The following is a 21,416-nucleotide window of genomic DNA, read 5'->3' as shown; positions in this document are numbered from 1 at the left end:
CCTTTGATTGGATGATGGTTGGATAGAGGTGTATGACGTGGATGGGAACAAGCGTCCCACGGGCCTCTTTATATGGGGATATGTCTTTATTCATCTGAAGTGTGCCAAGTTCGGATTCTCAGGCTCATTAACCAAGAACCAAACGCCTCCATAGACTATCACTCATCATATACAATTGAGGACAATGGGACAATTGAGCACAATGGGATTGGCCAAATGGTAAAGGTTCATTCTCCGTGTTCCTGGATTCCGGGTTTGATTCTAGCTGATCTTAAGCCAACAATACCATTTGTTTCTTCTCCAACATCAATGCTGCATACTAACACTCATCGCATTCTTCTGTCCAATCTCCACATGAGCTCTCAGAATGCTATGAGGTGAATGAATTTAGCTTCCTTAACAAGTAATATTCCTCAACTCGAATATGACTTTATATTTCAGCAGTACGTTTGTTAAGCTCAATTAATTTCGATTTTCTTTTTATGTTAAAATGCAGACAGGAATGACCCAGCATGTCCCCAGATTTTCCAGAAAACAGGAAAAAAGGGGTGACACTTGTGAACACAACATGTCTATCATTTGGCGATGAATCCATTCGTTTCCCAGATTCCGAAGCCGCTTTTCTGAGTTGGAAGACCCAACTGAAAGTTTGTGATGAGTTGATTGACCTAAACGCCATTCAACCCTGTGATCATTGCAAGTATCAGGACTGTAATTCGAGTCGAGCAAGCTGAGTTTCAAGCCGAGCCTAATTCGTGCCAAGTATAATCGATTTCAGTGGAGCCGTCTTGTTTAGGTAATCGAGCCTAAACCTCTGCCCGAACTCGACTCGTTTAATTTCACGAGTCGAGTCGAGCCGAGCCGTTTAGCTAAACGAGCCGGTTTTAACGAGTCGAGCGAGCTAGCTCATATAATTTTACACTTAGTCGAGTCTAAATCTCTACCCAAACTCGGCTCGTTTAATTTCACGAGTCGAGTCAAGTTGGCTCGTTTAATTAAACGGGCCGGAACCTTTGCCCGAATTTAACTCGTTTAGCAAGTCGAGCTGAGCCGAGCCCGGTTAAAAGAGTTCGAGTCGGGCGAGCTCGAGCTCGCCCGACTCAAATTACAGCTCTAGCAAGTATCATAAGAGAAGGTACTTTTTCCTGTAATGTTCACTGCAAGCACAGTTATCAGACCATATCCGTCCGAGGCGGCTCAGAGTTGTTTTTCGCTCAACAAAGAAACTCCCAAACATACCTGTTGAAACTAAGGAGCACATAATGAGTCTAAAGTCATCTCTTAGATCCCCATCTGCTACTTTCAACCCAACTATGACATGTACAAGTAACTTCCTAAACAGAATACAAAGCAAATAAGAACATTTGATTGGATTTTCAAAAGAGCCCGTATTAACACATTGTCCTCTGAGACTCTTTTAATCTACAGGGAGCAAGTCCACTATGTTTGCCCCTAAATACTCAAATCCGGGACAATGTACATTTACCAAACACTCAAAACAGCAATCAAAGAGTCTGATAGTATCAAGTAAAATCAAACAATCTAGTGTATCCCGCTCACAGAACAGGAGTTGGGAAGAATATAGATTTAACCTTTCCTCTACTTTTGAAGAGTAAAGAGACTGTTTCTGCATACGTCCCGGCTTGAGTATAACCAAAACAGCAGCCGTAAAGACTTTAGCAGCAAGCGATGAAAGCTTGATAAAATTATAACTACAAATCACCCTCAATCAAGATTGCAAATAGTCCAAAGTCCAAACATATTGTATTGCAAGTATAGATATAAATCCCAAAATCCAAATTTCTAAAAAACAAAGAAAAAAAATAACAAGTTCTGTTAACATGCAAAAACAAAACTGATGACTCGAGACAGTTCTTTGAACTTTAAAAACTAGAAGACGTCAATGGTCTCATTATTGGTGTCTTGCATTTCTTCAGAATTGCGCTTGCGAGACTTCTTTTGATCAATCCAGCAAGTGGTTAAAATGTTCCCAATGAGTTCATAACATCCGCTTATGTTCTCCTAAACAAAAATAGTTTCAAGGATCAATAACGCTGGAGAACTTCTATGTTTAACAAATTCTTCGTTAGAAAGTAAAGCGTATAATATGGTGTCAAAATTTAATAATGCAAGAGATTAAAAAAAAATCTTTATTAGATGGTATAACGTATAATGATGGGACCAAAAGGCGGGTACCAAATGATGATAGGTCAGTGGGAGGTGAATGGTATACATTTATAGTCATTAACACGATAATTGATTGTAATATACTGCCACATCCACTCGATACATGAGGGATTTTATTTCAATCAAAGATGAACTTACAATTGAAGAAACAATATGAATGAGAAGACAGACAATTAAAAAGACTATGAAATTATACTAACCTCGGTGGATTTGAGAACATTAAAAAGCTGATTTTGATAATCAACCGCATTTGAAGGCTCTACTTGACGAATAACGTGAAGCAATGCAGAAGTGGCCAACACTGATGGTAAATAACGTATGAATCTTCCATCTGCAATTATAATGACAAACATTAGTAAAAACTAAAACGTACGAAGACCAACAGATACACTGCACTTTTCTTTGTTTCCGCTAATTTTCTAGCAAGATCGTTGATTTCTTTTAACTCCAAAAAATCAGTATGATTTTTCACATCAACAATGTAGTTTTGAAGCTGATTTTCAAGTAAAACGAGATCTGTTGAAGAAAACTCAGCAGGATAAAACTCAGCAAATCTAAGAATTTTTCTTTTATCGAAGGCTGAGAAAGATTCAGATGGATTCAGACCATTCATACACAGCAGCATCAATCACAGTATAGAATAAACTGGTTCGATAATATACCTTTCTAATCTCTTCGGCCCTGCGCCTTGATCTCCCTCTGGCTACATATGTATCTTCCATTCTTGGAATGCTTATTAAATTTTTATTGCTGAATTCTCTGATTTCTTCCAATAATGATTCCAATCCATTTTTTCTCAAGTCTTGAAACCTAATCTTGGATGATTTAACAAGATCCATGGCATTAATAAGGTCCTGGTCTTTTCTCTGCAGAGCTTGTGAAAGCTCGTTTGTAATCCCCAACACACTTTTCATGAGATGCAATAAGAAAGTGAATTCATAACTTTGAATAATATCTAACAAATCACTTGCTTCGGCCCTTTGATCTGAAAGTGTATCTGTGTTCTCCACAACTTCAAGTAAATCAACTACGGAAGGAAACATGATAATCAAATTCTCTATAACACCATAATGAGATCCCCAACGTGTTTCAGCAGCTCGTTTTAATTAGAACATTAAACACTTCCATGTCTGTGCATTTATAAAATCTTGAAGCCTCTGAATTTGTTAATGGTCACTTTCTGTTTGTTCAGATTTTCCTCTTTCTTAATAGGCGCTTGATGTGGGAAAAGGAGTTTGACACAAGCTATGTAGGCTTCACTAAAGACGGTGCACAACTGCTGGTGGATAACACCGACATCAAACTTGTGTGTAAGATCAAATCATTCATCAAAACTCCTATTTTCAAGTTGTGCTTTCCCTTGTGTAAGAGTCATGGAGGTAAGGTGCTTGATTTACTTGTTCTTCATATTGCAGGAGTCGATTATTTATCTGCTGCCGCCTATGATGATCTGATTCCTTCTTACCATGTTTTTCTTGAAGGCAGAGTAAGCAAATCAATCCATCAAATGTTATAATTTGTCTCGGCATCACTTAATTATTTTGAAATTCTGTCAGGAGATTATCCTCGTCGAAGGTCTCAAGTTGGATAACGTTGAAGCCGGGGCATATACTGTCAATTGGTTGGCGCTGAGGGGTCTCCAGTAAGATGCATACTTGTCAAGTAATACACTCTTGTAAGTGCCTATTTCAACAAGTTTTTTTTTTTTGAAAGAACAAGTTACTTAATCTCAGAAAGCAAATCTTAGTTTAAAACTTGTGTTTGTATCAACTCTTCAAATTTTAATTCTTTTTCCGGTACAAGCTAAAGTGATTGAATTGACAACTGCAGACAACTACACCTCACAAGCCTTTTACTGGAGATAGATGCTGCAATAGATACTTCTTGAAGCTTGTTTTAAGGAATTGGCTTCATGCATATAGGGGGATTGTAACAAAAGCTAGCATTCCTAGCTTTTGGGTGAGCTTAAAATAAGTGCTTCTTGTTTAATATAAATAAGTGGAGTAGAAGTTGGAAGCAAGATAAGACTTATAAGTGATTAAAGTGTTTGGTAAATAAGTAGAAGCACCGAAACAAAAGCTAGCATTCCTAGCTTTTTATAAGTGCTTCTTGACTTATTACACAAACGGTAGGAATAAGTTCTCCTAGCTTATAATCCAGAAGCTGGACTTATAAGTCCTAAACAAACGCCCACGTTAGCTTTCATGACTTATCTCTCACCTTCTTAAATAAATTCATGAATGATTACATAGCATTTATGAACCTGATTTTAAATCTTTTGATGCAATATTGATATTTTAAATTCATGAATGATTACATAGCATCTTTGATAATTTGATATCATTGTTCACAACTGTGATACTGCTATTTGTGGTAGTGCTACCTGAGTACATGACCATGACTAGAAAGGTCATCTGGATTAAAAATGTATAAGCTTGTTTATAACTAGTAATGTTTCTAACAATTTTTCATGTGATGTGTTTGGAAATGTAGTATCTAAATATGTATATTTATTGAGTAAATTATATAGTAGTGGTCGTATTTTAATTAAATCTTATAAATGTAATCAAAATTTTAAAATAACAAAATAATATTCGATTTAATTTACATTTTAAAAGATGAATGTAAAATAAAAGTTTGGCCATTTTTATGAAATATAGTGAAAAATATGATTGTTTTCCTATAATATATTTTTATTTATTTTATAAACTTATCTAATTTAGAGTGTATATAATTAACTTCCTCAAAAAATTATTTTAACGAATTTAGTAACCAATTAATACCAATTAACAAAAAATTACTGCAAGTCTAGGGCTGTTCACGAACAGAGCCGAGCCGAGCTTTAAATTTTTTCCTATCGAACCGAGCTGAGCAAAAAAATATGTTCGAGCTCGAGCTCGTTAACTAACGAGCCGAACACGAGTTTGTTCACGAACAAATACGAGCCGAGCCGAGCCAAAGAAAAATAAGGTCAAACCGCTACTTTACTTTTAAAATAGTAAGCCAAATAAAATTTTTAGTGTGTTTGGATGGTACCATATTATAGTTAAAATTCTCCTGATCGATTTGATATATTATATGTTGAATTCGGCGTTCAATAACATATATATATTACGAAATTATCGTGAAAATATTGTATTTTTTCGAGTTTTAACGAGCCGAGCTCGAGCCGAACGAGTTCGAGCCGAATACACTAAAAGCTCGGCTCGAGCTCGTTTTCTTAACGAACACATTTATGTGTTCGAGCTCGAATTCTTAACGAACCGAGTCGAACCGAGCTTTTATCGAGCAGAGCTCGAGCTTGTTCGCGAACAGCCCTGTTCGCTAACAACTCTAGCAAGTTTATCTCATTTCTGAATTTAAGTCAATTTCACGCAAACAGAAAGAAAGTATCACAAGGAGCGGCCTTAAGCTCAAGTCCCAGCTACTCAGTTTCTTGGCATCTCAAAGAGGGTTAAGCAATGTTGTTGGTGAAGAGAGGAGCTCAAACACTAGCCACTGCTCATTTTCATGCTCTCACTTCATTCACTTTGATGCCTCCAATTGTAAGCACCCCAAATTCTCTTTTTCATTCTCATTTTCTTCTTTTCTCTACTAAGCCTAACCCTGATTCACAACCCAAACCCCCCTTTATTCCTTCTCCATCTACCACTCATCCCGAGCTTAAACTATTACTCTATCGTAAATCCAAGGTTGGTTTCAATAAACTCGATGATGCTCTTCTTGTGTTCGATCAAATGCTCCGTCTGAAATCTGGGCTTTCTGTTGTGGATTTCAACCAACTCTTAACCGCCCTTGTTCGCATGAAAGAGTACTCTGTAGCTATCTCCATGTTTAGAGAATTGCGTGTTTTAAGCATTCCTGCTGATATTGTTACCTTTAATACTGCCATTCATTCCTGTTGTCACTTGGATACCCTTGATTATGCCTTTTCATTGCTTGCTGGAATCATCAAGAGTGGTTGGGTGCCCGATGCCTTTACCTACAACACTCTTATCAAGGGCCTTCTATCTCAAGACAGGCCTTTGGAGGCTGGGGATTTGTTTAACAAGCTTATCAGATTTCAAGAAATTCAGCCCAGTGTAGTTACGTATAACACCATCATTGATGGTCTCTGCAAAACTTCAAATACCTCCATGGCTCTCAAGTTGTTAAGAAAGATGGAGCAGATAGGTTTGAAACCCGATGTGATAACTTATACCTCTATTATTGATTCTTTGTGCAAAGAGAGACGAGTCGATCATGCATTGGTTCTTGTGTCTGAAATGACTCACAAAGGCATATCACCTAATGTTATAACCTATAACATATTACTTCAAGGCCTTTGCATCTCCAGCCGATGGGAGGACATTGAGCTGTTGTTAAGTGAGATGGGTGTTAGGAAGATCTCTCCTGATCTGCACACCTATACTATATTGGTCGACGCACACTGCAAAGAAGGGAGGACAACAGATGCAGAAGATGTGATTGCAATTATGATCCAGAAAGGTGTGCCTCCTGATGTAATCACCTACACTGCGCTTATGGAAGGATTTTGTTTAAGAGGCAACACTGACAGGGCATTAGAGGTGCTGAATACCATGATGAGTAATGGAATAGCGCCAAATTGTTATAGCTATACTATCCTCATCGATGGTCTCTGCAAGAACAGAAAACTTGACGAGGCCAGAAATATTTTTGATAAGCTTGCTTCAAGAGGTTTGCAACCCAATGTGAAGACATACACTACAATGATTCAAGGATTTTGTCAAGAAGGGTTATTTGAGGAAGCAAAGGTATTACTTTCTGAGATGGAAACTAGTGGTTGTTTGCCTAACGATGTGACTTACAACACGATCATCCGTGCATGTCTTTTGAATAAAAGATATGAAGAAGCAGCTGTATTGATAGAGAACATGCGAGCTCGTAAATTCTCAGAAGATGCATCTTCTACGTCCATGGTAATAGACCTATTATCTATAGAAGAACAAGACCCCTCCGTTCTTGCTTTCTGCAAATGGTTTTTGCAATAGGTACTGAATTTTATGGTTCATTGTTATGTATTGTCATATTTTAACTTCCTTTAGTTTTCTGCTATAGTATTATGTTTTGCTGAGCAAAGAATTATTCTAATTAGCAATGGGTTCCATCAATTTGTTAAGAGCTAATAGACAATAGATTTGAGACAGTAAGACTATGTCTTCAATTTGTATTGAGTACAGTCTTTGTTGAAGTTGTCATTCAGAATTAAAACTTAGTATCTCGATGCCTCTCATATACAAAAAGAAGAAATCAGCATCTGAAAATAATAAAAGAAGCCTATGTACTACCTCAAATAATGCATATATTGAGATAACTTTATTCTTGATATACTCCTCGGCAAATATTTGTAGAAACATATTCTTAAAAGAGTCCAGAGGTTAATATGTACAATGGTGGATGAAGACAGAACTGAAGTTTAGTAGAGGCTCTGGAATTATTCTTAATGTGACTTAGCAGCTGATAGCGGTCATTATTGAAGGAGTCAAAAAATAATTGGAGTACATCCGGTGCTAGGCTTTTTATCTTTAAATTACTGCTGATGATAAATTTTTTCAACCACAACCTCTCATGTTTCTTGTTTTGTTGGGACTTCCTGGATGGTTCTCAAGTTATATTGAAATTTATATTGAAATTATGTGTTCTGTGTCATCAAGAGGAGGAAAACAAATATACACTACATACTCGTTGATGTATGATCAGTTAGGTCGATCAGTTATGAGAGTAATACCTGGCGAGGTGTGACGACTAAACATTAGTGCGCTAAGTATTCATGTTGTCGCGAGTTCTGTTGAAAGTAGGTTTGTCCGGCCTTGTAGGGAAGTTTATATTGTTTTTTTAATGTAAAACCTTATCTAGTAAGGCGTCCTGACCCTCGCTGAACATATGCAAAGTTGTTTCCATAAGATGATTTTAATGCTTTTCCTAGTTGATAGGACTTGGATGCCTTCTCACAACTGGAGTAACATTTGATATGAAGGCTCCAGCGACTTCTGTTCCTTTTTTCGCGCTTTCACTTTTCTGGTGTACCGAGTGTTTGTCATCTCTGAAACTAGAGCAGGATGTTGCAGTCCTTCAAAGTTATATCAGTGAGGTCGTCTTGATACAGCAATAAGTAACATCGGACTCGGTCCCCGGCGGTGGCGCTGTGGCGCAAATGCTTAGAATATGCAAGTTGCACAAGAGGCTCATCTGTTAATCCATGGATGGAACTTAAAGAGCTGGACAAAACATATATATGCCATTAAGATTGTTTGTTCTGGGTTTTGTTATAGCTGGACAACACCAAAACTATCTGGAAGACTCATCTCACACAAGTGAACCTCAGTCATCCACAAACTGTCCGTGCCTTCACTTGTATTTTACATAAATTTTAATATAATTAGAATTATAATGTTCTTAACCTTTTTGACCTTTTTGAGTTATCTGATTCCTTGTTTTAATTTTTTAGATTATGTATAAAAACTAACATAAGATAGGTCTTAATATATATTATAAATTTTATAAAGTTTTATCATAAAATATTTTGGATTGTTAACATGTATTTTCTATATTAATAAATAAATAACCAAAGCAAAATAAACATATACCCAGTATATCTCGCTTAGAGCAGGGTATGCATCTATGTTCTTATCCTGAGAGTAAGAGCAAGAAGGTTGTTTCCGTGAAGATCACCGGCTTAGGCACAATATACGAGATAGTGTGTGAGTTTGAGACAGTAGCTTGGTCCGTGATATTATTCACACCGGACTTATCTATAGAAGAAGCGATCATTAGCTGGTATAAAATGGTTACCAGACGCAATCATTGGTGAGGGAAACGGTTTCCATCTTAAATTGGGGCCCACTCGGGTTCGATTGTATTTTCGGATGTCCTCTATTGATGCCCAATACAAATACTCACAACCCATTCACCCTCATACCCTTATCTTCACCGAGAAATTCACCTCCTGATTTGCCAAGTTATTCAGCACCATTGCCGGCACCAAATTCACTGAATGTTGCTCCACCGCCCCGCACAAATATTCAAGATAAATAAATGAATTATTCAAATTCATGTGTAGAAAAAATAACAAATTTTTCATCAAATAATTAAATTTAGCTATCTACATGTAGTAATAACGGAATATATATAAGAATTCTAAGTTTTTAAAATAATAAATTTCATCATTCAACAAATATTGAAATTTTTATCAAAAATCACCACTTCTTTGGTGTTTATATTTATCATTCATCTAAATATTTTAATTGTTCAAAAAATATTATTCAGGTTTAACAAATGATCCTAAACTCCTCTCGATGCACTGCAAAATCATGATCTTCGGTAACATATTGCGCCTATTCAGACTGCATGTAAGCAGATTGTTCTTTTCTGCAGCAATCTTTCCGTGATATTTTATCGCTCAAAGACATAACACATGTTTTCTGATGTGAATGAGGGGACATATCGCCTATCTGCGTTTTTAAGCATTTAATCTTTAAGATTTATATTTTTCTACTGCGTGGACAACTTGTTTTCAACAGATACTTGCCAAAATTTCAGAATTATGTTTGTTGTCATTGTTCTTTAAAGAAACCAAACTCTCCTTATTCCCGAACAAACAAGTACAAATCAAACTGAAAACAACAAGACAGACCTGTTGGAGAGAACTTAACAATTATTGAGAATACAAAACCTCTAGACATAGGCATCAGGGTTTTGGATGAGATAGGCTTCGGCAACTTTGTACATGGATAGAACCTTTTCCTTGCCCGCCTTGATATCTTCTTCCTTAAGCATGAATTCTCCTTTAGTATAATACTTGCTTGTTACCTTAGAGATGGTACCGCCACTAGGAGACGACTCAAACTTAACCTCGTAAGTTATTTTTTCAAGATTTTCCACCAAGGCGTCGCCTTCCAACAGTGTATAGTTGTACTTGTACGTGTCTTCACTAAGCTCGTCAATGTGGTACTTCACACTATTAAAAGTGCGACCTACATGAGTAATATTGATGTTATCCAATCAGTATAACCAGTAGAATTTTATAACTGGAGTCAATATGTGTGTTTATGTATGATCATGAGTATTTTAGAAGCAAGTGGTAAAAATAAACACGAGAAAAAAGAGCGAACCATCAATGAAGTTGATTTGCTTAATGCTTCCGGCTCCTCCATCACCTTGAATATGTTCGATGCTCTTGATACCTTGGGGCAAGAGCTTTGGAATCAAGTTGTGAGAGTCGACGATGGAGGCCTTGAAGAGCCTTGATGGAGCAATAGGGGAAGTGTACTCATCAGTATAGCTTGCGAAGCCCATGCTTGTTTAAGTAAGGTTTTGGTGAATACTTAAAGATCAAATAAGATCGGTGAAGAGCTTCTTGAGTTGGTTTTAGTAATAAGGCTTAAGGATGGTATTTAAAGAATAAGTAGAGATCTGCCGTGAAGTGTGACAAGTTACCACGGCAAAAGGGATATATATTCTGGTGTTTGTCAGTGCAGTAATTCATCAAATTAAGCTACTGTCCAGGATTTAGGATATAACTGACTAAGATGACAGGGTATAAAGATGAGTTCTAGAAGATTGATAAAGAATGACACGACCCTTAAGTTTCTAATGCAATATTCTCTTTAAAATATATTTCATACAGTGTGCACAAGACAAAATTTTGGATTTCCACAAGCTCTCAGCATAGTTAAAATTAGAGAATATTTGTAGAAATATATGCTTAAAAGAGTCCAGAGGTCAATATAAGCAATATATAAGTAACTTCTCACATATAACTATATAAGCAATAAGCAATTATTTTGTGCTAAGCCAAACGGCCCTGCAATATATTTGTTCTCTGAAACAGGAGTGGATTACTTATCCACTGCTGCTATAATGATTTTATTGCGTCCTACCATGTTTTCCTTGAGTGCAGAGTAACCTGTATATAAGAAAAATATGATGTCGGGGTATATACTGTCCACTGCTTGTCACTGAGATCGGTTGGTGCTGAGGGATCTCCTGTAAGATGCATCCGTATCAAGTAATATACGCCTTTAAGGGTTTTTTCCGTGAAAAATTTTACAACCTGCCTTCAAATCAACTATTCAAATAAGTACAGTTTTTTTCAATATTTCTTCGACTCTGTAATAGAGAGTGCATCGTACATTGATTTTCCTAGATTAGTAGCCAATGCAGCTAAACGAAATCGATAAGAATAGGCAACATGACAGTGCACAAGAGTTATACCAGGCAGTGGTAGCGACACGTCCCTGAAGCTTGTTCTGAGAAAGCTGAGGAATATGACATATGGAGCATACGCCGCTGCTGCAATTCTTCACTGCAGACCTGGTACTTTTTTCTTTCTGTGAGGACTCAGACATGGTATTTAGGATTATCAGGACTAGTATAATTTGATTAACAGTTACTGCGGTGGTTAAAACACGAACTACCTAGGGTGTTTTATGCTAGTATTCAGTATATTGTTGTGAAGTGTGCGAAATGAACATGCAATTTATGTAGATATACTCTGCAGTAGATGGTTTCAGAACCAACAAATTGCTCAAAATTATTAGAAATTTGGGTTCTGTCATTGCCGGGGTGAATTTTCGCTTCAGAAGAAGAGGATAAGACACATTCAAACACCCACATTGTCTATAACTTATAGTTGTGATGGTTGATATTTAAACTCAGATGACATTTTGCAATGGAAGGGCTTATAGAGGTATAGAGAAGAGAAAGAAGCCAAATGACAGAGCGCAAGGTTTTTTTTTTTTTTAAATAAGAATGAGCTTGGATTAATTGTGAAGAGACGATGATGAAAATGTTGCTCCTTGTATTTTCTTATTCCCAAACCGAAAAGGTAACAAAAAAAAAAGAAAAATAAAAGATAGCATACTCATAATCACGTACAATTGAGCAAGATGGGATAGGTCAAATGGTAAGGCTTTATCCTCGTTGTCGTTGATAACGCCAAATCACGCCCTGAAGTTAGGAACCTACAAAACAATGTCGGAGGGGTGAGGCGTTGTGGCCTCACGACACCTCCGGCATGAGAATATAACACGATTTTTGAGATTGGTACCTTAATCTTGTCCTTTGATTGGATGATGGTTGGATAGAGGTGTATGATGTGGATGGGAACAAGCGTCCCTTGGGCCCCTTTATATGGGGATATGTCTTTATTCATCTGAAGTGTGCCAAATTCCGATTCTCAGCCTCATTAACCAAGAACCAAACGCCTCCATAGACTATCACTCATCATATACAATTGAGGACAATGGGACAATTGAGCACAATGGGATTGGCCAAATGGTAAAGGTTCATTCTCCGTGTTCCTGGATTCCGGGTTCGATTCTAGCTGATCTTAAGCCAACAATACCATTTGTTTCTTCTCCAACATCAATGCTGCATACTAACACTCATCGCATTCTTCTGTCCAATCTCCACATGAGCTCTCAGAATGCTATGAGGTGAATGAATTAAGCTTCCTTAACAAGTAATATTCCTCAACTCGAATATGACTTCATATTTCAGCAGTACGTTTGTTAAGCTCAATCAAATTCGATTTCTTTTTATGTTAAAATGCGGGCAGGAATAACCCAGGAGCATGTCCCCAGATTTCCCAGAAAACAGCAAACATGGGATGACACTTGTGAACACATCATGTCTATAATTTGGCGATGAATCCATTCGTTTCCCAGATTCTGAAGCCGCTTTTCGAGTTAGATGACCCAACTAAAAGTTTGTAGTGAGTTCAGTGACCTAATTGTCATTTAACCCTGTGATCATTGCAAGTATTGGGAGTGTAATTCGTGTCGAGCAAGCCGAGCCTAATTCGAGCCAATTTTAATCGATTTTAGTGGAGTCAGCTAGTTTAGCTAATCGAGTCTAAACTTTTGCCCGAACTTGACTTGTTTAATTTCATGAGTCGAGTCGAGTCGGCTTTTTTAGCTAAACGAGACGGTTTAACGAGTCGAGCAAACCAGCTCATATAATTTTACACATAGTCGAGCCTAAACCTCTACCCAAATTCGATTCTTTTAATTTCACGAGTCGAGTCGAGTTGGCTCGTCTAATTAAACGAGCCGGAACCTTTGCCCGAATTCGGCTCGTTTAGCGAGTCGAGCTGAGCAGAGCCCGGTTCAAAGAGTTCGAGCTGGGCGAGCTCTCGGGTCGGGCGAGCTCGCGAGCCGCCCGACTCGAATTACAGCTCTAGCAAGTATCATAAGAGAAGGTACTTTTTCCTGTAATGTTCACTGCAAGCACAGTTGTCAGACCAAATCCGTCCGAGGCGGCTTAGAGTTGTTTTTCGACCAACAAAGAAACTCCCAAACATACCTGTTGATACTAAGGAGTGCATAATGAGTCTAAATTCATCTCTTAGATCACCAGCTGCTACTTTCAACCCAACTATAACACATACAAGTAACTTCTTATGCAGAATACGAAGAAAATAAGAACATTTGATTGGAATTCAAGAGAGCCCATTTTAACACATTGTCCGCGAGACTCTTTTAATCTACAGAGAGCAAGTCCACCATGTTTCCCCCTAAATACCCAAATCCGGGACAATGTACATTTATCAAACACTCAAAACAGCAATCAAATAGTCTGATAGTATCAAGTAAAATAAAACAATCTAGTGTATCCCGCTCACAGAACAGGAGTTGGGAAGAATATAGATTTAACCTTTCCTCTACTCTTGGAGAGTAAAGAGACTGTTTCTGCATACGTCCCGGCTTGAGTATAACCAAAACAGCAGCCGTAAAGACATTAGCAGCAAGCGATGAAAGCTTGATAAAATTATAACTACAAATCACCCTCAATCAAGATCGCAAACAGTCCAAACATATTGTATTCCATTATAGATATAAATCCCAAAATCCAAATTTGTAAAAAAAACAAAGAAAAAAAAAAACAAGTTCAGCTAACATGCAAAAACAAAATTGATGACTCGAGAAAGTTGTTTGAACTTTAAAAACTAGAAGACATCAATGGTCTCATTTTTGGTGTCTTGCATTTCTTCAGAATTGCGCTTGCGAGACTTCTTTTGATCAATCGAGCAAGTGGTTGAAATGTTCCCAATGAGTTCATAACATCCGCTAATGTTCTCCTAAACAAAAATAGTTTCAATGATCAATAACGGTAGAGAACTTTTATCTTTAAAACATTCTTCGTTAGAAATTGAAGCGTATAATATGGTATCAAAATTTAATAATGCATAAGATAAAACAAATCTACGTTAAATTGTATAGCGTATAATATGGTGTCAAAATTTAATAATGCAAGAGATAAAAAAATCTTTATTAGATCGTATAACGTATAATGATGGGACCAGAAGGCGGGTACCGAATGATGATAGGTCAGTGGGCGGTGAATCGTATACATTTATAGTCATTAACACGATAACTGATTGTAATATACTTCCATGCCATCACTCGATACATTTGACGGATTTTATTTCCATCAAAGATGAACTTACAATTGAAGAAACAATATGAATGAGAAGACAGACAATTAGAAAGACTATGAAATTGAACTAACCTTGGAGGATTTGAGAACATTAAAAAGCTGATTTTGATAATTAACCGCATTTAAGGGCTCTACTTGACGAATAACGTGAAGCAATGCAGAAGTGGCCAAAACCGATGGTAGATAACGTACGAATCTTCCATCTACAATTATAATGATAAACATTAGTAAAAACTAAAACGTACGAAGACCAATCAACATTGCCTGTTTCTTTTTTGTTTTATGCCAAAAGGATGTGGTTCAATAAAGACTTTAGCATTACCAGATACTGCAGAGAGAAACAGAGCTTCACATTTCTTGAAAATAACACAATGCAGATCACTTTTTAAGCCAAGCCTTCTTACTATAGGATCAAGAAACGAAAACGGGGTCACTGTATTCATTCTCCACTGGAGAGTCGACAAAACAAGAAGCTCCATTTGTCGAATCGTTTTGGCCTTAAACATATGATCAGAAATCACCTAATGAAAAATCAAGAAACAATAACTAATAAATACACCTATCAAGCATGGATACTATTTCATTATAAATGTAACATTCATTCTATACCATCATTACATGAAACAAAGTACTTATACAATCCAAACCAATGCACATACTTTTTCGTGTTTTCGACATAAAAAATGCACATACCTGAAGATCAGGAAGAGGAGGAACCAGGGTCTCCTCAATTTTTGCAGCCAAACAAACACAAGCCACTGCAGCAACATGCTTCATCCATGGCTTATTTTTCTCAACTTGAAAACTGCATAGAAACCTGTCAAAGTAATTAATGGCCAAAAGTATAGTAAGACAAGAAAACCCAAAATGTGCTTTGACTTTCAACATCCACTCAATAGCCCTTCTCCTAGCCACAACCAATGAATGATCAATTTCTTCAGGAAAAACATGAGTTTGTTTTTCTCTATGAAACAAAGACACAAACTCCTCATCTTCCCAAGATAAATCCTTCTCCACAAGATCAAAGTTGCACTCTTTTTCATTAGCCTCTTCTTCAAAGCTCTCAAATGCCTCTAGATTCTCTTCACAAATAAGAGATTCAAGAGAGAAGCCTTGAGTTTCTTGTTGGGGATGAGAATGATCATTGTTTAGTTCTAAAGGAACCATCTTTTTTAATCTTTGTCACCTCACAACAATGGACAAAAAGAGAAAAGAAAGGTGATCACTTCATTGTCAAACCAATGAGTTTTCTCTTTCTCCTTTGTGTAAAATTGTGAGGAGAGAAGAAAATAAGATGGCTATATAAATGCAAGACTCAAAGAGCAAAAGAACTTCATATCCCACTTAGTACTTTATTCTTTTGGGATTTTATTTTATACTGAATTTTTAAGATTTTTGTTGGATGGTGGGGGTGAATATGTAAAAAGACACAATCTAGTAGTAGCTGGAGCCCAAGAAAAGTTCTCCTTAGAGAACAAATGAATTAAATAAGTATGAATGTGATAGTTTGCATATTTTGTCATATAACTAGACTTGGCTCAATGGAACCTCATCTGCATGGATGAAAAAACCAAGTATTATGACTCCATTCAAAGTCAGAGACAAACATACTCACACAAAGTATGAATCGGATCACGGGATTCCAACCTGGTTAACGGAAACGAAAATGAAATACTAATATACTTTTATATTTAAGTCTCGTAATATATTTATATTTAAGTCTCGTAATTTTTTATTTAACGGGTTGAAATTTCATGATCCGGACATAAATCCGCTTTAAAAAAATGGTACTAATATGGTATGATTGTATTTGAGATTATCTAAAAAGTGTAGTTAGAATAAAATGGTCATATCTGAAAGATCACGAGTGGATGGTAAATCTCCGTACCTTGTACAGCTGTTGATACTATAGATATCGAAGGTTATAAATTTTATAATAATTTTTTATGGAAAATACGGGAAGCGAGAATATTGAATTCGATACAGTGATCATGATTGAAAGGTGAATAAACAATATCGTTAGATATTAACTAATGGAGTACTATTTAGATTTTTAGGAAAAAATTCAGTATCTTCAATGAAAGAGTATTTGGTGAAAAAGATTTATGTGACGGGAATAATATATAATTGTTTAAATGAAATGTCCTAATGTACAAAACCGTCATAAAATTATACAGTTACATCCCACTATTTTTAATTTATTTTTTTTGAAGAGAAGGAGATAATAAACTTCGTTAAAACAAAATGACATTCGATCATTATAATTAATTCCATCATAATATATCTTCAAATTATCTTCATCATTGTCATTATCAAATGTATCACCTTTTGATCTAAATTTTAGGTAGTTATACGGTGCATTCGTGGATATATTTTAGCAGGAATATATATATTAACAAAACATGTCGGGCCATTTTCGTCGCGGATATATTTTAGCGGGAATACATATATTAACTAAACATGTCGGACTTGTTTTAACATTTTTTTTATTAAATTAAAAAATTAAAATAAAATTGAAAATCTATGCCATGTCACTTTAATTAATACTCAAATATATTATATCTTTTTTAGTTTGCGCCTTTTAAAATCTTACATAATAATAAATCAAAATAGACATAACTGAACCAAAAAGTTCAATATAACATACCACAAAAGAATTTAGATAATACAATACAATTACTTATAATCAAATAAATGTATTTCACAATTAACTCTAGTTAGTATTTCTTCCGTCCCCTCATTGGAGTCATTTCTTTACATTGGGGACGGAGCTCGGCACGCATTCTTATGCGTTTGTAAAATGTAATTTGATAAATTATTTTGAACTTTTTTTTATTATGAATAAAAATTTGATGTTTAAATTTTTATTAAAAAAAAACAAATTTAGAAATAAGCTGTAGAACTATGTTTTATACGCGCCTTAAAATGCGTGTCGAGCAGTGTGAAAAAACTGTAAACAAATGAGAGTGACAGAGGAAGTACCAAACATGTAAAAATTCATTAAATTCTAGTAAATTATTATAATATTATTTTAATTAATCCCGTCACACCCTTCGGAATTTGATGTCATTTGGTTGACTATATACAAACATAACTCCCCAAATGTGAGTATGTATACAAATCCTTGTTAAACCCTTCTTGGGTTAAAATTTCGGATGGTCTAAGCTTGAGCATTTTGGATTTTGTAATTTGTAATTGACAGTAAGCAAGCAAAAAAACAAACTAAAAATTTTTGGTCTAATGGCAAATAGCCAAATACTAAGAATATACCCATGCTATGGAGGAAGTTGCTCAAGAACACTCAAATTATACAATTAACTAAAAAAAAGGAAATTATATACCAGACAAGCATTTGATGTTACACAACACAAACTTAATCTAACTGAAGTTTCATGGGATTTAAGGATTCTGCTAATCTTGCATCATGTTTTCATTTGAAGTGGATGACTCAGTGACAAGGCCTGAGGATGATATTTTTGTTCTTCATTCCACTCGAGGATTATTGAGCCTTAATATGGTGGAGGATAGGTTCCTGTATACGATGGATCTGCTTGAACATATTATGAAAAAATAAAAAATTATTACCCAACATGATGAAATTGTGGAGTATACACTCTGCATGCTCGATGTGAATAAATAGATACCTGGGGGATATTGGCTTGAGGATTGTGCTGGTGGTGGATATGGTTGAGGGGGATATACAGAAGGTGATGGATATGGTTGAGGAGGATATACAGAAGGTGGCGGATATGGTTGAGGAGGATATGGAGCTGAATCATGTTGATGTGAAATATTAGATGGATTGGGGTACGCCGAGGCTTGTGGCGGGTAAAGGGCTGCTGATTTTGATGGTGGGTACGGAGATGATGAAGATGGCGGAGGGTACAGGGATGCTGAAGATGGCAGAGGGTACAGGGATGCTGAAGATGGTGGTGGGTACGGATATGTGGACAACGATGGCAGGTACGGAGATGCGGACGACGGTGGCGGATAAGGGGATGATGATGGTTGAGGGTATGGAGGTGTTGAAGATGGTGGGGCAGGGTAGGAAGTTGGTCGCGAGTAAGCGTAGTCTGATAGCACAGACGGTGCTGCATATGGTGGAGCAGATGGAGCATAAGTCTTTGGTTGCTTTTGTGACTGCACGAAGATTAAAAATTATACTTCAGTTATAAACAGAAAAACTTGATACTCAAAAGAAGGCATGTCACAATCACGTGGAACTTACATTTGCATTTGCATAGTGCATTATGAGTCGAACCTCTCCTGCATACCTGAGAATGATAAATAAATTTAAATGCCTTCAATTCTGTTAAAAACATCATTTCACATCAAAAAGGAAACATATCAAGTATACCAAGACAAAAGATACAGTCAGAATTCTAAAAGCTATGTTTCATGAACTCTTCACTTGGGCCTATGGTACCATGTCCAGCTCCAATACATATTTCAGAACTTTATACCAGTGAGTCGGTGACAAACTTTAAAACAGGGGAGTGCAACAGAAACATGTTTTAACATCTCGTAGAAAGTATAACCGGGTCAATAATATTCCCTCATACAAACTAGCTACCAACCCAGCCTTCGTTATATTATCTCAGCCTGAAATCCATACTAACATATCTTCACACTAATAACTTTGCCTTGTGCTTCAAATACATGTTAGAAGACCATATAAACTAAAACAAATGCATCCCAAATATATGAAAAACAGATATGCATATTACTTATAAGACAAAGAGTGCAATATTCTGGAATTATAAAACCTTTGTGAGCAGTACAACACAAGGTAAAACCAAAGAAGTGGATTACTTCCACGTAAGCTAACAATATTAGTACAAATGTTTTATGCTATGAATTCACTCCATAAACACCATATTAATTTCAGAGACATATATGACATATACCAAGTCAAGCATTTATATGTTGCAAAGAGTTATGAAGCAAATATATCACAACAAAAGAAATTCGAGGTCCTTCAAAATTCGCACCTTGAAACTGGAGCAGCTGACATGACTAGTGAATGCAAGAGATAACTAAAGAAGACCATGGATGAAGGATAGTAGATAATGGAGTAGAAGTAGTACCTGCCAGTTTTAGTATTCAGTGTCCAGGGACTGTCATCATATCCTTGAGACAGAACCTTCTGCAATTGAACCCTAGAGGAAGAGCAACCCTAAGTCAGATAACTTGAAATAACAAGTACGTAACGAGCGGTCCCTGTTTTAAATAGAACAGATAATTTAAGAACACCAAGTTAATTATCTTATAATAGGCGCTTACTTTGTGCTACCGATCAATTCATCGTAAGTAATTGTATTACTATTCCAGACAACCACACTCAGCTCTCTCAATCCTTCAATTAGGGTGAACACGAATTTCTCTTGGAAAGTGGGGTTTTTTCCTCCATCTACAAAACCAATAAACCACAATTCAAACTCTTAATTTGTATTTAAAAGCCACAGCAACATATACTTAAGGATTTATGCAAACTTAAACAGCAGAAACATGGATAATCATCATTAAAGCATAAATTTACCCACAAATTTCGAGAAAGGGATAGAAATGAACCTTTACAAGTCCTGGTGCGGAACTTGGAACTAGCATATTCAAGGCAAACGTAAGGGTCTTGTCTCGAAATCCATTCTGTATCTTTCAACTTGGTACATCCAACAACTAGCAATATCCCAGGTTAAAACTCTATGTCAGCAAATGTGTATAAATAAACTTGCAGCGACCACACAATCACCCATATACAAAGTCTGTATCTTTCAACTTTGTAAAACGGAAAACTAGCATTATCCCAAATTCAATCAGCAAATAAACACAAACTATCACGCATCTACATATTAAAGTCTGCATCTTTCAAATTTGTACACCGAAAAACTAGCATTATCCATAATCCCGGAAATAATCAACAAAATAAGTTAATGTACATACATAAACATAACACACACTTGCATATAAAACCCATATCTTTCAGCTTTGTACACCCAACTACTATCATTATGCCAATTTCCCCAAAGGATCAACAATTTAAGCTCTCCCTCTCTCTCTCCAAAGAATCTACAAAATAAGCTCTCTCTCTCCCTCCCTTACCCCCCCCCCCCCTCCCTCCCTCTCATTCTCTCTCTCCCTCTCTCCACAGAATCAACAAATAAGCTCTTTCTCCCCTCCCTCTCCCTCTCCCTCTCACAACTAAAACTAGCATTATCTCTAAATTAATCCACAAAATCAGCTAATGTACAAACATAAACGTATTTACATACTCACATACATTGTTATAAATAAGTAAAAACCAAAGAAGAAGAAAGAAGAGAAGAGGGGTTTATTACCAGTGACTTCAAGAACATGGCCATGAATACCACTCGCCATACACCGCACAATCAACCAATCTCTCTCTCCCTCTCTCTGTCTCTCTCCCAGCTCTTTCTTATCACCACTAAAACCCCTCAAAACTTAAATTATAAAATTTTTTAAAAAAAGAAATCGGGAAAATGCAATTTCAAGAAAAGCTGTAAAATTGGTAATACTAATATCTACAAGACTACAAGCTACCATCTTGCTGTTTAAGTAGTAGAAAAGTTGTGTGTATAAATATGATGAGAAGGGTTTATGGAGACGCGTAATGGAAGGTGTGCAGACACTTCAGCGGATCTTAGAAACAACAAGGGTCGGGAACTTCCCAACACCTCAGCTCAGCTGTGTTTGCCCCACACAACGTTGCTATCATCATTGCACTGGGGTACCGTTTAAAAAAGTTATCGGAA

General features: G+C 36.4%; 4 protein-coding genes across 5 annotated transcripts; 1 reads left to right on the top strand and 3 right to left on the bottom strand.

Moving 5' to 3' along the window:
- The first annotated feature begins 5,536 nt into the window (after window positions 1–5,536).
- Window positions 5,537–8,655, top strand: LOC108202527 (putative pentatricopeptide repeat-containing protein At1g12700, mitochondrial). Of its 2 annotated transcripts, none has more exons than XM_064084455.1 (2): window positions 5,537–7,199; window positions 8,186–8,655. In XM_064084455.1, exon 1 carries the CDS (start codon window positions 5,649–5,651, stop codon window positions 7,197–7,199), a length of 1,551 nt encoding a protein of 516 aa, XP_063940525.1. In that variant the 5' UTR covers window positions 5,537–5,648; the 3' UTR covers window positions 8,186–8,655. The 2 variants fall into 2 exon arrangements, with proteins under 2 accessions (XP_063940525.1, XP_017226455.1); XM_017370966.2 differs by having other exon boundaries at window positions 8,135–8,655.
- A 1,086-nt stretch (window positions 8,656–9,741) lies between these two features.
- On the bottom strand, window positions 9,742–10,617 carry LOC108201019 (major strawberry allergen Fra a 1.07-like). Its single transcript, XM_017369306.2, has 2 exons — window positions 10,320–10,617; window positions 9,742–10,181 (listed from the first exon to the last, which is right to left on the bottom strand). Exons 1-2 carry the CDS (start codon window positions 10,501–10,503, stop codon window positions 9,883–9,885), a joined length of 483 nt encoding a protein of 160 aa, XP_017224795.2. The 5' UTR covers window positions 10,504–10,617; the 3' UTR covers window positions 9,742–9,882.
- A 3,361-nt stretch (window positions 10,618–13,978) lies between these two features.
- Window positions 13,979–17,002, bottom strand: LOC108202233 (cyclin-D3-1-like). The gene is made up of 4 exons (XM_017370629.2): window positions 15,340–17,002; window positions 14,969–15,167; window positions 14,719–14,849; window positions 13,979–14,287 (listed from the first exon to the last, which is right to left on the bottom strand). Exons 1-4 carry the CDS (start codon window positions 15,811–15,813, stop codon window positions 14,156–14,158), a joined length of 936 nt encoding a protein of 311 aa, XP_017226118.1. The 5' UTR covers window positions 15,814–17,002; the 3' UTR covers window positions 13,979–14,155.
- A 931-nt stretch (window positions 17,003–17,933) lies between these two features.
- Window positions 17,934–21,376, bottom strand: LOC108200365 (vegetative cell wall protein gp1-like). Its single transcript, XM_017368491.2, has 7 exons — window positions 20,982–21,376; window positions 20,218–20,322; window positions 19,930–20,056; window positions 19,734–19,805; window positions 18,875–18,920; window positions 18,291–18,786; window positions 17,934–18,193 (listed from the first exon to the last, which is right to left on the bottom strand). The coding sequence occupies exons 1-7, from the start codon at window positions 21,019–21,021 to the stop codon at window positions 18,156–18,158; spliced, it is 924 nt and encodes a 307-aa protein (XP_017223980.1). The 5' UTR covers window positions 21,022–21,376; the 3' UTR covers window positions 17,934–18,155.
- Window positions 21,377–21,416: the final 40 nt, after the last annotated feature.

The sequence above is a fragment of the Daucus carota genome, chromosome 9 (genome assembly GCF_001625215.2).
Source record: "Daucus carota subsp. sativus chromosome 9, DH1 v3.0, whole genome shotgun sequence".
NCBI classification, from domain to species: domain Eukaryota; kingdom Viridiplantae; phylum Streptophyta; class Magnoliopsida; order Apiales; family Apiaceae; genus Daucus; species Daucus carota.
Note: the sequence above shows the minus strand (reverse complement) of the source record. Positions and strands in the feature narration are given on the sequence as shown.

Excerpts from the sequence above, each read along its gene's own strand:
- LOC108202527 (XM_064084455.1), top strand. The coding sequence starts at position 5,649 with ATGTTGTTGGTGAAGAGAGGAGCTCAAACACTAGCCACTGCTCATTTT.
- LOC108201019 (XM_017369306.2), bottom strand. The coding sequence starts at position 10,503 with ATGGGCTTCGCAAGCTATACTGATGAGTACACTTCCCCTATTGCTCCA. Across the intron at positions 10,182-10,319 it reads GCAAATCAACTTCATTGATG|GTCGCACTTTTAATAGTGTG; the intron begins GTTCGCTCTTTT and ends TTACTCATGTAG.
- LOC108202233 (XM_017370629.2), bottom strand. The coding sequence starts at position 15,813 with ATGGTTCCTTTAGAACTAAACAATGATCATTCTCATCCCCAACAAGAA. Across the intron at positions 15,168-15,339 it reads CTCCTCTTCCTGATCTTCAG|GTGATTTCTGATCATATGTT; the intron begins GTATGTGCATTT and ends ATTTTTCATTAG. Across the intron at positions 14,850-14,968 it reads GTTTCTCTCTGCAGTATCTG|ATGGAAGATTCGTACGTTAT; the intron begins GTAATGCTAAAG and ends TTATAATTGTAG.
- LOC108200365 (XM_017368491.2), bottom strand. The coding sequence starts at position 21,021 with ATGGCGAGTGGTATTCATGGCCATGTTCTTGAAGTCACTG. Across the intron at positions 20,323-20,981 it reads CCATGTTCTTGAAGTCACTG|TTGTTGGATGTACCAAGTTG; the intron begins GTAATAAACCCC and ends GGATATTGCTAG. Across the intron at positions 18,921-19,733 it reads CTGAATACTAAAACTGGCAG|GTATGCAGGAGAGGTTCGAC; the intron begins GTACTACTTCTA and ends TATCATTCTCAG.